This window comes from Ursus arctos, unplaced genomic scaffold (genome assembly GCF_023065955.2).
Source record: "Ursus arctos isolate Adak ecotype North America unplaced genomic scaffold, UrsArc2.0 scaffold_8, whole genome shotgun sequence".
NCBI classification, from domain to species: domain Eukaryota; kingdom Metazoa; phylum Chordata; class Mammalia; order Carnivora; family Ursidae; genus Ursus; species Ursus arctos.
Window position 1 is genome coordinate 7,820,693 of NW_026623100.1, and position 17,075 is coordinate 7,837,767.

At 45.2% G+C, this 17,075-nt stretch overlaps 1 protein-coding gene across 2 annotated transcripts in view; it reads right to left on the minus strand.

Annotated features, from left to right (window-relative positions):
- Window positions 1-3,050: 3,050 nt before the first annotated feature.
- Window positions 3,051-17,075, minus strand: part of IL1R2 (interleukin 1 receptor type 2) — a 34,890-nt gene continuing 20,865 nt past the window's right edge. For both annotated transcript variants that reach the window (XM_026488320.4, XM_026488327.4), the window contains exons 4-9: window positions 14,521-14,701; window positions 11,425-11,599; window positions 9,244-9,306; window positions 7,268-7,403; window positions 5,203-5,345; window positions 3,051-3,232 (exon numbers count right to left, since the gene is read on the minus strand). In XM_026488320.4, coding sequence (XP_026344105.1) covers window positions 3,093-3,232; window positions 5,203-5,345; window positions 7,268-7,403; window positions 9,244-9,306; window positions 11,425-11,599; window positions 14,521-14,701 — 838 coding nt within the window. In that variant the 3' untranslated portion in view covers window positions 3,051-3,092. The remainder of the gene's footprint in view (window positions 3,233-5,202; window positions 5,346-7,267; window positions 7,404-9,243; window positions 9,307-11,424; window positions 11,600-14,520; window positions 14,702-17,075) is intronic.

Here is a 17,075-nt window from a genome sequence, read left to right on the forward strand (position 1 = left end):
CAGTTTATGGACTCATTCTCTTGTCTAGTGGGTATTTGGTTATTTCCATACTGTTGGTTTTTTCTTCTGTATTATGGAAATTTCTAGACATATGCAAAAAGAGAGAGGATTGCATAAAGAGCCGCCAAGCACCCATCACTGGTGTTAACAATTGTCAACACACGGCCAATCAATTGCATTTCATCCATACTCACCCCGCCCACCCCCCCAGTACTGGACCATTCTGACGCAAATCTCAACTATCATCCGTAACTATTTCTGGAAGTCTGTTAGAAATACAACAGCTCTTCTTTCAAAATGTAACACAATTCCAATATCACACTTACTACCTTGCAATTCTTGTCAGTCTGGTGTCCAAAATTCCCTGGTTGTCTCCTGTTCTTTCTAAGAGGAAGACCCTCCCCCCCCCTTCTTGTGAACTGCGGATGGAGGAAATGCGTAGGCCATGCAGTCAAGCTGGAGTCTCCAAAGTTGTTGGCAGCTCTCTTCTGGCTGCAGTCAGCTTCTTTTCTGGGTCACTGCTGAGGCTGCCAGAACCTGAGGGTGGGGAACTCCAGGGAGCCCTGGAGGAGGGGTCCCAGGAAGGAAGAGGGACAACAGCTACACGTCACCCCAGCCTGAGGATCCAGAACAGGCGGAAGCACCCAAAGCAGCCCTCTGCTTGCATCTCAAAGCTTGTGTCCACCTCCTTCAAGGTCAAAGTTCCGAATTCAAGGCCAAAAGCCCTCTGCCTGCTCCTTCTCGTTCCCTTCTCCTTCCTTCCATGCTTCCAAGACGGGCAAGGAAGGAAAGAGAAGAGAACAGCAGGGAAACACAAAAGTAAGGCTCAAAAACTGCCTGTAAATGTCCTTGGTAAAATGTCCAGTGGTCAGCAAACCTTCTCTGTAGAGCGCCAGATAGCAAATAGTTCAGACTCTGTTGTCACGACAACTCTGCCTTCAAAGAGCAAAAGCGGCCATAGGCACTCCATAAACAAAACTTAATTTACAGAAACAAAGGGCAGACTGCAGATTGTCCACCTAAACAATACAACTATCCTTGTTCCTGTCTATTTCTCCTATGTTTTTGATTATTAAATATAGCACTCTAGGGTAGTTCCTGCTCTTAGCCCCATTTTCACATCAGAAGACTGACACAGGGCATGGCTAAAGGCCCCAACTAGGATCAGAGACACCATGTGGTGGAGCATGAATTGAACCCAAGAAATCTGTCTTCAAAATCCTTGGGTTTTTTTTCCCCTTTTTCTAGCTGCGACTGAATTTTAATATTGTCTTAACCATATAAATTGCATAAACAATATACAATTTTTCCTTAACATTATAAACATTTCAATCTTGTATTCTTGACACATAATTGTTCATCGTCAGGGTAAGAAGTTTCACTGAAATATTTCATACGTCTATTTATCTTCTGTTGTTGAATTGGTCGAAGATTAAGTCCCAGGAGCAGCATTCCCCGGGCATCTCTAGGACTCAGGCACGTGTGCTGGGGAGGGGGTGTTGGCCTGAGGCATTTGCCACTTTCTACGGTGTCAGTACTCCCATGACGGTGGGTCTTAAGCTTCCAACATGACATCACTGAGCAGAGCCAGGCAGAGATGCCACACTTGGCTCTTGCAAGGAGCCAGCAGCACCCGGCTCCCCCCGGCTTGATACAGGTTGCCTTTCTACTACCCAGTACCAAGTTATAAATGGAATGACAGGATGTGGGAGTTATTATCTAGAAATGACCTTGATGTTGCCTTTTACAACTGGATAGTGTGTGACAGCCTGGGTATCTCAATATCGTTGTAAATCAGTTGTAAAACAGATCATTTTTCTGTGGTCCCCTTATGTGTGTGTCTTCCACAAATTCCCTGTTCATGTTCCCCCATCCATGAGGGTTAGGATGCCTTTCTTTAAACTCTGAATAACTCTCTATTAATTCCTTGAGCTCCCCTGACATAATTTCTTTTATGTTCTGCTTTTATTCTTTTGTTATGCAGGAACTGTTACATAGTCAAGCCTGTCCAGCTGTACTCTGGGGAGTCTTTTATTGGTAGCGAACGCAAGAAAATCCATCCTATTCTCATCTATTCTACAAACAGGTATTAAATGTTCAATAAGTGGCAGGCATGATTCCAGGTATTAGGGATACAGCCATGACCAAAATAACATTTCTGTCCTCACGCCATTCCCTTGGGGAAAACTGAAAATAAACAAGTACATATGTAATGGTCTGGTGGTGATAAGATCTGTAACGACACAAAGCAGAGGGAGAAACAGAGAGGGATGGAAAGAGGTGCTATTCAGAAGTGCCTCTGGGAAGGTCACTTGAACAAAGACTTGAATTCAAGTGAAGGAGTGAGTCATGCTAATTTTCCTGCAATCTGATTTTTTTTAATTGAATTTATTAAGTTAACCGGGATTGGGGGGGAGGGGTATATGATATAAAAGAGGTTCTGATTATTTTTTTTCTAATGTGTATACAATTATCCCAATACCTTTCCATCCTCCTTATTTTCAGAAGCTTTGTTATGAAGTTGAGTCTATTTTTCAGTTCACTAAAATGTCCTAACATGTATTTTTTCACAGTCTACTCTATTTTAATTGCTAGTTTTTGGTTCATCCTTTTGAAAAAAAAATTCACCAATTTTTGTTGATGCTCCTTCTTTAGCATTTCTAAATCTCTCTTTCCAGTCTCAAAATGAAATTCCATCTTCCCCAAAAGGCAACCTACATCTTACCTTTGTATCTACTAACACCCTTCATGGAGTATAGCCAACATAACTTTTTGATACATTTTTGTTAAATGACGAGTGAATAAACCATAAAACTCATTCAGATGTTTTTGACTCCACGTCACTCTTCTAAATAGGTCACAAGTGTCCAAGAATTACTCTCCCACCCACACGCACGCTCGCTCCTGTCATTCTGTTTCAGAATAAACGTCACATTCATACTTCAGTCCTTTACCATAAACACAGCAGGTCGTTAAACCAACTGAGGAAGAGCAGAATCCTCGCAAAGGCCAAGTCCCTTCCATAAAAAAGGACATCATTTGTCTCTGGATTGTTTTATTGTCTTTATTTTACTTGGGTAAGATTGAAAATCTTAATGGCCAGTCTTTAACGTGGTCAAACCGTATGCTTTTCCAGTTCTGTGTTTACACCGTCTGTGCATCCATATTCCCACCAAAACCAAGCAGACCAGGGAGAGGGGGGCCAGCACGGTCCCCCAGGAGAATGTGGTAGCTGTAGGAAGAACAGAGTCACATCATGGGTGGAAGGAACATTCTCTCACTGTCACGCAGGACGGTGTAATGCATGTTTATAGAGAAGACAGGAATTGGAGTTCGTTTTTTCTAATAATTGTGCGCGGATTTTTCAGAAAGCATGCCCTTCACATCAGATCAAGGATATTTGAGAAGGACATCTGCGGCATTAGGGAAACAAGCAAGACAGAACGAAAATCCATCAGAAAGAAGCACAGAGTGGGGCGAGGTGCCAAGGGTCTCTGTTCCACCTGTTGAATGGTGGGCACTACGATATTATTGGCTCAGGTCTCAACCAGCCAACTGGGACATGGCGAAGGTCCAGCGTGCCTCTTCCAATGAGCGTGCATGTTCGAAGGATGACATTAACACAGGCGAGAAAACCAACTCTGAACAAAGGAGCTATAGGTGTCAAGATTATCGCTTGGACCCAGCTATTTTATATTCTACAACTTGGCATCTCTGTGTCAGGAAAATGTGGAAAGAGAGTACGAATAAAGACGTAACAAGCAAATACAAGAACAAGAGTGTTCTTGGACTCACTGATGACGAGGCCACAGTTCCACATTTTAAAGCTACTACTTATTATCTTCTGTCTGGGCCTCCAGGAATCAACACAATCTCAGACTATTTCTCCAGATGATCCTTCTACCTTAACATCCCACAAGCCTTAGAAATGCCTCAAGCTTTAATTTTCTGAGCAGTCATCCAGACGCACCTCTCCATGCTGGTGACAGGCTTTTATCTGTGCCCTCGGCCATGAGTCACAGCCAACCCAGCAAAGGACATGCCGGGGGACAGCTCCCATACAGCAACGTTTAAAGGTTCCCAGCTTCGGGCCCAGACAAACCACAGGTTCCTTTGGGTCACAATCTGAACCCCAGAAGTGGACTCTGCTTTCCGTGGGCCACTTCCTTTCCAGGGCTGGACAACTACTGACTCTTTCGTGGGAATGATTTAAAGCATCAGCTTTTGCTTATATGTCCTAGGACATGGTTCTCAAACTCGAATATGAAAGGAGCCTGCTAAATCGCCGTCTTTGGCCTTACCCTGGGAGGATTCGGGTAGATCTGGGGTGAGCCCAGGGCTCGGTGTTTTCAACTAGTGGCCCAAGTGGGCGATGCTGGTGGTGCTCAGACCACAGCTGGAGAAAAGCTGTGTGTGTCATGCTCTGCCCTGAGGCTTAACCAAATCCTCAGCCTTTCAATTACAAGTACGTCTGCGGCCGCCTTCCCAGCAAACACAGAGACTGTGGAGCAATCTGTTGGACTCCTACAGACTGCCCAGGAGGCATCAAGAGACTGCAGCTGGCGATCCCTCTGGCTTCTGCCTTGTCCTCTCTGGCTGTCAACGATCTCTGCGTTACCTGCGTTTCCCTTCCCCACTCCATGCTTAAATGCTGGGAAGAAATCAATTTAGTCCGAATGATAGCATGGGTTTTTCTTTTCTTCTTATTTTAAACGGGCACTGGGTTGATTTTACTACAGTCTTGTGCTTTATCTCCTGGGAACCGATGACTTTAACCCTAAAACGTTGCCCTGAGCGCTGTGGATCGCCCAGTCCCCAGCTCTTGGAGAACGGAGTTCCTCAATCTCCGGCTAAAGACTGTCCCGCCCTCCTTGAGGTGTCATGAGGAAACGGCTTCGCCTGCTGATGCGGGGGCAGAGCCACGCAAGGACACCGGTTTTTTTAAGTTTATCACAGAACCACCTTATCTTTTTTCCAAAAGTCAGCTTGCTATTTAAGTTTTTACTTGAACATAATCTCCCAGAGCCAGCTCCCACCCGACAAAAAATAAATCATCAACAGGGAGAGATCTGCCTTGGGTGCTCCACTGAGAGGAAACAGGGCACTGCCCCCGCAATCCTCTGGAGAACCAGCAGCTTGGTCTAGCATCCGCAGAGCACGGCCCATGCTGCTTTTCCCCTTGAACGTTCCCCAGATACATACCTTCTTTGACTGTGGTACGCAGCGTCTGAAAACTAAGTGTGTTACGGACAAGGCATTTAAAATCCGTGTTCAGATCCTCTCTTATGACCGGATCAAAAACCAGCGGCACTTCGATGTAGTTCTCATTGTTCTCTGAGTACTCCCTGAGTGAGAAAACATTCACTTCAACGTGGGGTATCAAATGCAAGCCCATCTTTATGACGGAGACATCCGAACGTTCTCAATGGGAAGGATCTGCCGTGCTTAAATTGGTCTCAGGGTTCATAAAGTCAGGAGCGCTTGCCATGATATTGGTTCCCTATTTGGAAGAATTCCTAAGCCTGGGCCTGAAGGTAGGAGTGACACTGAAGATGCTGGTCCCTGTAACAGGACACTTGTCACAAGGAAAACTTAACAGGGGCCAGTTTCGTTTGGATAATGGAAAAATTCATTTTGTAAGGCCGTTGATGAATGAAGAGGCAGTAGTGGGAATAGAGATGTCTGCCTTGGAGAAACTGGACGGTAAGGCCAATAAATCATTTGCATACTGAGGAGGAGGGATTTTCCAGGAATCCTGGCCTCCACGATGTTTCCTCCTCTCATCTCCATTGCCAGCTGTCATTCTGGGAACTCAAGCTCCGAGTGGAGGGCCACAGACGGGCGAGGCCAGGGAACGGTTCTAACCAGCATTGCTGCCATTTGTAATGTGACCGTCACCTGAAGATGCTTCACAGCTACCTAGAAGCATGAATGAAAACACCACTGACGCGGATCTGCTGGGACTATTTCTTTAATCCTTGGAAAAACAGGCTCCTTTAAGAGCGCGAATAGTCTGAGTAAGCCGACATGGGGCATGTTAGTGATGCCAAGCTTTTCCCAACAAAGACTTAGCAAGCAGGCAATTGTGCTAACCACATATAATTTTGATCCACTACACTGCATCCAGAAAGGCCTTTTTTGATAGGTCTTTGAAAAAAGACAAAAAATTGGCAAGCAGAAGTTGAGGCTAATTCATCGTACTGTCACCTGAATTTTAAAAATCCTTGTTAATCGGGAACACTGAATGGTCTTCCATTCAAACACAATGGTCCTTCCTTAAACACAAATGGCTCACATTTACAAGGTCTGACTATCTACTGTGGGGTGAGAAAACATTTTGCAGAGATGAATGCTCATGAGAACAGAATTCTTCCTTTCTTTCAACATTAAACTTCCGTAGCACCTGTGGCCGCCTCCGATACTGTGGCTAACTTTCGGACTCTGTTGAAGGGTTTGCGAAAATGTTTGACACTCAGGTTGCAGGGTGCGGCGTGGAAATGTATTAACTCCAAAGTTTTTTTTTTTTTTTTGGAAAACCGCAAAAATCAAGAAACAAATGTTTAATGAAACAGCTAGAAAATGCAACATCAATGCCAAGTAGTTTGGCTCCTATAGGAAGTTTGGTTCTCAAGAACAACTGGTAATACTCAGCAAAACTCAATTTTTAAAATTCTAAAAATCTGTGGCCCCTGGGTGGCTCAGTCAGTTAAGTGTCTGACTCTTTTTTTTTTTTTAAGATTTTATTTATTTATTTGACAGAGAGAGAGACAGCCAGCAAGAGAGGGAACACAGCAGGGGGAGTGGGAGAGGAAGAGCAGGCTATCAGCCGAGGAGCCTGATGTGGGGCTCGATCCCAGAACGCCGGGATCACACCCTGAGCCGAAGGCAGATGCTAACAACTGTGCCACCCAGGCGCCCCAAGGGTCTGACTCTTGATTTCAGCTCAGGTGATGATCTCAGGGTCATGGGATCAAGCCCTGTGTTGGGCTCTGTGCTCAGCGTAGAGTCTGCTGGAGATTCTCTCTCCCTCTCCCTCCACCCTTCTCCTGGCTCATGGTCTCTCTCTCTACAATGAATAAATATATCTTTTAAAAACATAAAACAAAATTCTAAAAATCCAACAGTTTATAATCAAAAAAATTATTTTTAATGGAGTGTGCGTGTCATATGAATAGGTCTGGTATGACATTCTCTCTAGAAGGAAGAGTGAAGCCCTCGGAAGCCCCATAAGACACTTCTCAGCTGACAAAGACCTTCACCCACTTACTGGCGCTGCCCCTCGGCCACGCGGCCTCCCTGGTAGGCGTTCTCTATTCTGGTGTTGTTGGCCGTCCACCAGAGCATGGTGGTCGACTGTGTCCCAGCTCCCAGAAACACCTTACACGGGATTGTCAATCTTGATCCTGTGCATGGCAAGACACCACACAGCAAACATTAGAATCCAGCCAGGGAACACGGGCCGCACCAGCCCCCGTGTCCGCCAACAAATCCCAGTGGCGGACCCTTCCCCATCTTCTCAAACACCCCTCAACAGCCATTTCTTTCCTTCGAAGGAAACTTAGTTCCCTCAAATGATTCCATTCACATAGAACACCAGTATGTATCAAGCTGTCTCCAGTTCCCTCAACTGGTCTTCGTCAGAGACAAAAACCCTGGGGACAAATGGCTTCCCCAAGGCCACTTGGCTCCTACAGGGCCTTCTGAATTCACGGACGCCTTCTCCTACACTTTATTCAAGGTACCCCAAAAAGTCAGATGAACGTTTGGATTCTTTCTCTCTGCCCATTGCTGGTCTCAGCCCTCATGTTTCCCCTGGGAACACCCAGTCGCACATCATGCTTTTCTGGGATTAACTCTTTACAAAGCCACTGTATTTCATATGCATGGTCCCTTCTGCAGCTGTTCGGTGTGAGGTACTGGGCCCTCCTCCTCAGTCACTAGAAGTTATATTTTTTTTAATCACCAAAGAGGAGGAAAGAAAAAAAATGAACAAGTTGGTCCCATTTGTTTCTTCCTCATGGTGACGTGCCTCCCTGTGGTAGGTCTTTTAATGTTTGGCCCCCCTACAGGCTCTTCTCCCTCCTTCACCGCCTCCTACAACCTTAAGATCTTTGGGCCGAAAGCAACCCATTGAATCTGGCCTCCTGTGACTCTGCCATGCACATGGGTGCATTCAAAGCAACGGGGTGGGGAACTCAGCTCCACCTGGCCGGGGAACGCCTAGGAGCCAGGGTGCTGGAATCCCAGGCAGCATCGACCTGTGTCCCCACTTCCCCAGATTTCCAGGTGGTTGTTCCAAGGGCCGAGGCAGCCTGTGTCAGGCAGCAATGCCAGCATCTGCACAAAAGTCCCCCTTCTCTATGGCCACCAACTAGAATTTAAAATGTAAGGCCAACAGCAAACAGAAGAGAGAGCTGGATTCATGGGAAGGGAGGGAAGAAGGGAGGGAGGGAGGGAGGGAGGGAGAGAGGGAGAATAAGGCCTACAAAACCATTATAGGAAAACAAACCAAAATAGAACGGGCTTCACAGACACACAGGGCTGCCCGAAGCCCAGCCTGACTTGAGTGTGGCTGTTGACCTTCAGTGAGCCACAGTGACGCCCTGCGCAGCTTCTCCTTCAACGGAAGGACCCCTACGGGATCGGTGTTGACACTGAGTGGCAACCCATGAGACATAGTGACCATCCACAGGGAAGTGTGCGCTGGCCGGAACAGCCCGAGCCACAGCCGCACGGGGTGAAAAATGGAAAACCCTGGCAGTCACTCTCATCACCCACCTTGAGCAGCTGTTTGGGCAGCGAGAGACCATCTCTGTGGGGCCAGCAGGGACAGGGTCGGCTCACGTTACAAACGGACTCTCAGGGAAGTGTTGCGTGTCAGCCAAGTTTTGGTAAAGGGACTTATTCAAAGCATACTGCAGGTGCTGGCCACACTAGGGAACCATGCTGTTAATCCCCTCATACAGCTGATGACAGCCACCAGAACGTTGGGACGTTTACACTTAGATGTTTGCAGATAGGGTGTTCACATAACAAAGTACACGTATTTTCACACAATGCCATTTCTAACATCTCACAGAAGGGAAGATGTTATTTCTGCCTCTTCTACGGGGTTCCAGGGTCCCACCCAGGCACGCTGCACACCCAAGGGGCAGGTGCAGTCAGCGGGCACAAGGGTCTGGGACCCTGGGCTTTGGGACTGCAGGCCCCCCCCGTGGGTGACACGGTCCTTGTGGGCCTTACCCAATGAAGCTAATATGGTCTGGTGGGGGGAGATAATCACAGGAATCGTCTCCTCTTCTTTTTCTGAAAAGGATGTGAGGAAAAGAGATTCAATTAGGGAAGCCATCATTTCAAGCTGAGATTCAAGTTCCATTGTTTAGCTAATTAACAAAGTTATCCTCCGCAGTGCGGCCAGCCATTGTAAGAGTCGACCTTTGTCTGGCAAAGGAAACAGACTCTCCACAAACCTGAGCATCTTAGGCCAGTGCCCTTCCCAGAAGAGAGATTACTGGAAGAGGCCACAGTTAAATACACATTCCACTAACAGATGTTCTTTGCTCTGTGATAAATAATTAACCATTCCCCTCCCCGGCTTCCTGAATGAATTCTTAATAGTAATGTTCACAGTGCCCACAAGACAGACTTCACCTCAACATCTATTTGCCCTAAAATCTCCCCCTCCTCTCCATTCCTGCTTCCCCAAGTGCCTGCCACACAATAATGCAGAGTCACTTCAAAAACATAAATAGAGACGCGGGAATTTGGGAACCACCTGTTTATACTGCTAATCCCACACTGAGTGATAAAGAGCATAACCCAGAGTTGGCTACTATGTCTTGTTAACGGAGGACGTAAACTCCTTTGGGAGGCAGACGGAGGTGGACCTCTGAATAGGAACCCAACTCCCCAAGAGGCAGGTCTCCCGACAGCTTGAAGAAAGTGGGCACCTGAATTGGAGCAAAAAGCATGGCTGGGGGTGGGCAAAGGGCTGCCCATCTCCATAACTGCTAGCTCCATCCTTACAGCTTCGCTGCAGAGCATTTTGAAATCCTAACATGAGTAAGCATTAGGCAGCCGCACAGCAGAGGAGCGCATGGCTTCTGGACCAAGACCAGGAGCCTCCCCGCAATCGCCCCCCACCAACACACATAATCATATGCCTGCCACACAGAGGCTGGGACAACAGAGAGGCAAGAAAGAAAAAGCCTCAGAGGCTAAATAACCACTGTGCTTTTCAAATCTTGAGGGCATCACGGGGCGGGGCGGGGGGGGGAGGGGAAGTGGGGGGTTAAACACAGATTGCTGTGCTCCCCCCCCCATTTCTAACCCAGTAGGTCTGGGATGAAGACTGAGATTCTGCAAGTCTAGTGAGCACCCCAGTGCTAGACCACCCTTTGAGAAGCCCTGAGAAACATTGGGATCACAACCCGGGGTAAAATGTGGGCTGGCCGCCCCCTAGTGTTCCTGTGCAGTATCGCATGAACAGGATAATTCGGAACCCTTTCAAAGTCAGCCAAGTCTCCGTGATTCCCCCACTGGGTAACAAGGAGTTGATACGAATGAATCCTCACAAGACTGTAATCTAGAGATTTCAGTTCATGGGGGACACAGTTTTCCCTGTGGTCAAACTGAATCTCTGGATTTTCTCTGGAAGGGAAAAATAGTTAAACTTCTCCCTTCACAGACCAATTATTTAACCTTAATATATCTCCAAAGCCCTCTGAAACGCCCTAAAAGACTCCATTGCGTCTTCAGCATATTAAATTTTAAAAAGCAGCATACTCTCTAGGGCGGAGTCCAGGACTCAAACACTTTTACGTTCCTTGCACCAAGCTTGATGTCCAGCATGTAGGTGGTAAATACTAAACAATTTTAAATATTCATCAACACTGTTCACAACATTATTTTCAAGTAGAACTCATTTAAGCCAATGAGAGCACTCACTATTTGAAATTCTGGTTTTAAGGGCCACGTGCCTTGGGGAAGCCCGAGAAAGGGGAATTTCCACTGAATATGCCAATGCATAACCTTCTAATTGAAAAATCCAATAAAATCTTAGTATCCTAGAATTATACATAAAGTTATGGCAACCGTGCTCTGATGGCTGGGCCTGGAGTTGCAAAGCCTTCCGAAGGGACCTTCCACGTTAACCGTTGTTTGGCCCCCTCTGCTGGTGTGTTTTAGCCACACTTGGAACCCTATCAACTACCCAGCGATTCACCTTTCCTCATAAAACCACCCCGCTTTCCATCTTCCAAAACTCCACACACATGTCTTATTAGCCTGATGCTTTAGGCGAGTTGATAGGTCTGTTTTCCTTTCATACCAAAGACATTCAAGGAATTCCGTGTGAACCCTCATTTGTTCTGTGCATGCTTGTTATTGACAGGGTGGGGAGGTCCCTCAGTGGCAAGTACTCACTGTTGACACGTAGTTCGATATTCCTAGTCACGTTGTATGGTATGCCTTCGTGGGTGAATGTCATGGCACAGCTGTAATAACCCGCGTCCTCCACAGACACATTATGGATGAGTAAGCGAGAGGTTCCCCTCACACTTAGAAACTTCTCGTTGTCTTGATCCAAAAGGACAGAATCCTTAAGGGAAAATACTTTTCAGAGTTATGCTATGTACTAATGTCTATCTCAAAAGCTCCATACGAACAGCACCCGTATTATCAATGTTGGACACGCAGCCCAAGAATCGCCCTGGTGTTTACTTGGCGAATGTACTTTGGACATAGCACTAACTGTATTTTTTAACAGAGGGAATTTGTTAACATATAAAACAAAATTGTAGGATTTAACCACAATGTTTATAGCACATTTGTGTAAGCACAACGGGGGGAAAAAAGAAACTATTGCTTATTTGATAAAGTAGGCCATTACCACCTTGGGAAACATGAGGGAAGAGTAGTAGTGTGTCGTCAGGATGACCGTAACATTCAGAAGAAATATCCAGGGGCGCCTGGATGGCACAGTGGTTAAGCGTCTGCCTTCGGCTCAGGGCGTGATCCCGGCGTTATGGGATCGAGCCCCACATCAGGCTCCTCCACTGGGAGCCTGCTTCTTCCTCTCCCACTCCCCCTGCTTGTGTTCCCTCTCTCGCTGGCTGTCTCTCTCTCTCTGTCAAATAAATAAAATCTTAAAAAAAAAAAAAAAAAGGAAAGAAATATTCAGGGTGAAAGTAATATTCAGGAAAAATGAAAAAATGATGTTAGAGTAATGACTTTAAGAATCATTTCAATTTTAGGAGTCAGTAAAGATGGAGAAAAATTTGTAAGAAAAAACGAAGTGTGAGGAACCAGGGCACACTTTCCATATGGACAAAAGATTCTGTGGGTTTTGCACTAAGAGAACCCTCAAGAGCAAGGCCTCCAATAACAGAAAATGTTGAATGGGATTCGAGAAAACATCCCAATGAGCACAAAGTGTTCTCAGGAACCTATCTTTCAAAACCATGATGATCGAAAGCTTGCGACAGTCAAACATAACCTTGAGTCACCTCAGAACCCTGCTCTGAATGGGACCACAGACATAACTGGAATAGTCTGTCAGCTAGTGGCTCATAAGTATCATTTTACAACATATTGAATGAAAAAGAGAGATTTTATTGTTCCTAACATGAGTCCCCAAACATGAGAAAAAGCCAAACCGGGCTCAGCACCCCAGTTCTTCCAAGGCCCCCAAACCTCCAGGGCTCCCCGGCATGGCAGTGGTGTGTGGAGCCTGGCCTCCCGTGCTGGAGTTCTGGCTTCACCATCTACCAGCTGCGACCTTGGGCAAGTGCCTTACGTTTCTGTTTCTCTGTTTCCTAATCTGTAAAGTGGAGAGACTACCAATCCCTACTTGGTTAGGTTATATGCCAGGGAATCTAGAACAGAATTACACACAGCACCTGCTCAGTAATGATTAGCATTGGTATCCTGTATGTATCTTCTGGCTATAACACCAGTCAACTGGTTGACCTTTCCTTTATTAAAGGATTAATTTCTATCAAATTTTAAACAAGTAACTGTATTTTTCAGTATCAACCTATGGTCTGTGTACATCAGGGGTTGGCAAATTTTTCCTGTAAAGGACCAGACAGTAACCATTTCAGGCCTACAGTCCATATGGCCTCTGTCTTCTGGTAAGTTTGAAGAGCTGCTCAACTTGGCCCTTGCAGTATGAGACTACAGAAACGGTGTGGACATGCCCTAGTAAAACTGTACTTATGGGCCCTGAAATTTGAATTTTATATCTTTTTCACATATCATGAAATACTAGTCTTCTTTTAATTTCTTTTTAAGATTTTATTTATTTATTTACTGAACAGAGAGAGCACAACAGAGGAAGCAAAAGGCAGAGGGAGAGGGAGAGGCAGACTTTCTGCTGAGAGGGGAGCCTGATGTGGGGCTCAATCCCAGGACCCTGTGGGGCTCAATCCCAGGACCCCAGGATCATGACCTGAGCCAAAAGCAGATGTTTAACCGACTGAGCCATCCAGGTGCCCCTAATTTTTTTTAAAGATTTATTTATTTATTTTAGAGAGAGGGAGAGAGAGAGAACAAGCATGTGCTCAGTGGGGAGGGGCAGAGAGAGAGAGAACCTTCAAGCAGACTCCCTGCTGAGCACGGAGCCCAACATGGACCTCGATCTCATGACCCATGAGATCATAACCTGAGCCAAGGGGCGCCTGGGTAGCGCAGTCGTTAAAGCGTCTGCCTTCGGCTCAGGGCGTGATCCCGGCGTCCCGGAATCGAGTCCCACATCGGGCTCCTCTGCTGGGAGCCTGCTTCTTCCTCTCTCACTTGCCTGCTGTGTTCCCTCTCTCGCTGGCCGTCTCTCTGTCACATAAATAAATAAAATCTTTAAAAAAATAAAAAATAAAAAATAAAAAAAAAATAACCTGAGCCAAAACCAAGAGTTAGATGCTTAACCGACTGAGCCACCCAAGTGCCCCTCTTTTAATTTTTTCTAACCATTTAAAAAAGTGAAAACTATCCTAAGCTGTCGGGCAGGTCAATGTGGCTACTGGTTATAGCTGTAGTTTGCCCACAACCGCTCTACCCAAGTGATCTCTGATAGTATTTATTCAACCAGTCAACAAAACAAATTGTTTATATTTGTTCCTTTAACCCCAAAGTCAGTTATCGTGTGCTTTAAAAAACTTCATTAATATGTGTACACAGTTGTTAACTAAACCAATAGTTTTCTCTACATTTCTTTTTTTCTACATTTCTATGGACAAACGACAGTACAAAAAGCTATTTTTTTCAGCTGTCACTTACTCTGCATTCATTTTCTATTCTGGCTTCTCGAAATTCTACCCTGAGGACCCTTACCCAAGCCACACAAAGATGAATAGAACATATTAATCCCTCCCCTTTTTAAAATAACTAGTTGCAAAAAACAACAACAAAAAAAAAACCCAGAAATAGAAAAGTGAATGTGTTGCCTTCAGAATGGGTATTTTATATCTTTCCTGTGGCTAGTAAAACACATTTTAATTAAAGTAGCAATTTTTAAAGATGTACCTTGTACCACTGAATCTTCATGTCCATTTTGTTATGGGTGAATTCACTCAGCTCAGGGCAAACTAAGGACCCAGAGGCTGACAAGGTTAGAATTTGCGGGTACGATATGAAAGGCAGGGAAGCTTCTGTCTTCTCGAAAACCCGGAGCTCAACGGACATTTCATCACAGTAAGAAGCATTTCTGAAGTCAAGGGAAAAAAGCATAATAAATGACAAGGCAAAAATAACAGCAACGCTAAATGAAATTGAGAATAATTTCCCCAATCCCATTAAATTCTGGAAATCATTTATCAACTGAAGTCAAATTTCAGAAGTCTGTGGAGAACTTTGAGTAAGATCTCTAAAATATTTTTGCAATACTGCACGGGGGGAAATGAACTTGGCAAGTTTGTTTTTAATTTGGGGGTTTTTTTGGTTCACCTAACTGTAACCTCAATATCATAATTCTATCAAGACCTTAGAACTGGGGAAAGGGCAGAGGCAAAACATTGATAGAAACATGGGGAAAAAACAGAAACACATAAAAATATAGTTAAGTCAGCTAAGTAAGTTTCTGGCTACATAATCAACAGCGACCATGAGAATGCGTGCTGTATAAGGAGGGACAGGAGGGGGGAGCCTGCACTGCAAAAGGTAAAACAGTCTATATCTAAAAAAGGAACAAAATTCAAAAAATGTACGTGAGAGAAGTAAGTGATAAAAGCTTGCTACCTGAAAGTACAAAGAATTCATTCAAATAGTTCAAGCTAACATCTAATACTATATTTCACGTCTGGTTAAAAAAAGGAAAAAAATGAACAAATATTTTATGCACAAAGAAATGCAGAAAGCTAACTATCACCTCGAAAAATACATCATCTTGCTTTAAGTCAAAGAAACGCAAATGAGGAGAAGTCTAAAGAACAGTGCACACCTGGAAACAGTCATCCTAGCAGCTGGGAGAGGTGCGTGCCCGGCCCTGTACTGGGTGCCCGACATATATTATTTCATTTGTTCTCCAACCCAACGAGGTAGGAATTACCATTATATCATTTTTAGATGAGGAAAGTTAGGTATACAGACATGAAATCACTTCCTCAGGCTGTAGAGCTACTAAGAGGTCAAACCAAGGTTAGAAGCCCAGCAAGAGTCTGGGAAAACCCGTAAATTCGGGCAATATCTCCGGAAACCAAACTTACTACACATATCAAGAGTTCCCAACCTGTTCACATCATTGATCTGGTAATTCCCTGTGGGCAAGACAGTCCGTGAAAGGAGCTCAAGAGACTGATGGGTGGGGGATAACTTGATCGCCACTCACATTCTCCGTGTGGTGTGGCAACCCCCCACGGTGGGGTGGTGGTCATTAGTGCTCTTCACCGAGTATGTCCAGTTCCCCCACCCTGAGCAAATGGTGGGATTACACATCGTGGCCCCACCGTGGGTGGTGCAGTTATACAACTTTTTCTAGTCAATGTTATGTATGTGTGTCTCTTCTACGCCAAAGTTTCCACAGCCAAGCAAGACACTCTAGAGCATATCTCCTTCCAGAACGACAACCAATAACATTTGAGATAATGGCTGCTCCTTCAGTCTGGGTTCCTGACTGTCTGCCAGCCCATCATGGGCTTGGAGGCTTGCTGCATGTGTGATAAATAAGCCTTTGTGGTTTTAAGCCACTGAGATTGGCGGGCTGTTTGATTAAGCAGCGTAACTTGCCCACCCTGGCTAACAGAAAGGCCAAGTGGGTTCTAGATCCGAAGATTATAAAAATCACAGGAACATGGCTGTGTTAATACCTGCCAAAGGGTATTAGGGCAACTGCTGGTGATTCTCACTCTGCTGGAACCCCAATCTTAGAGCTGGAAGAGAATGCTGGGGATCAGCCAGGGAGACCCTCACACATGCTAACAAACCTTGAGCCTGGGATTTCTTCTGGCCCCTCAATCTCAGATCTCTCTTTTTCTACAAGAACAGAAAATAAAGGGGCGCCTGGGTGGCTCAGGTGGTTGAGCATCTGACTCTTGATTTCTGCTCAAGTCGCAATCACAGGGTGGTGAGATCGAGCCCCGCATCGGGCTCTGAGCTCAGCAGCGTGTCTGCTCAAGATTCTCTATCTCCCCCTCTTCCTCTGCCCACCTGGCTCTAAAATAAATAAATCAATCTTTTTTTAAAAAGAATAGAAAATAAAATAAGGGTTATTAGATACAATTTTTTAATAGATTATAAAAACAAACTTTAAGACAAACACGACGCAGTTCACATCTCCCTGATTTTTGCATAGTATCACTTCAGTAGTCAGTAAGTATTGCCTTTGGGAAAGAAAAGGCATTTCCATGTATATATGAACCATCTTCTACGGTGCTTCACATGCTGTGATTTCACAGGACTCTCCCAACAAACCCCTTTACAGAGGAGAAAACTGAGATCCATAAATGCCAAGTAAGAAGACCAAGGTCCTACTGCCTAGAAAATGAGAGGGCTAGGATTCACACTCATACCATTCTAATTCCAAATTCCACTCTTTTCCTACCACACTATTAAGTTGTCCTAGTAGTGCTTCTTAAGAAAACATT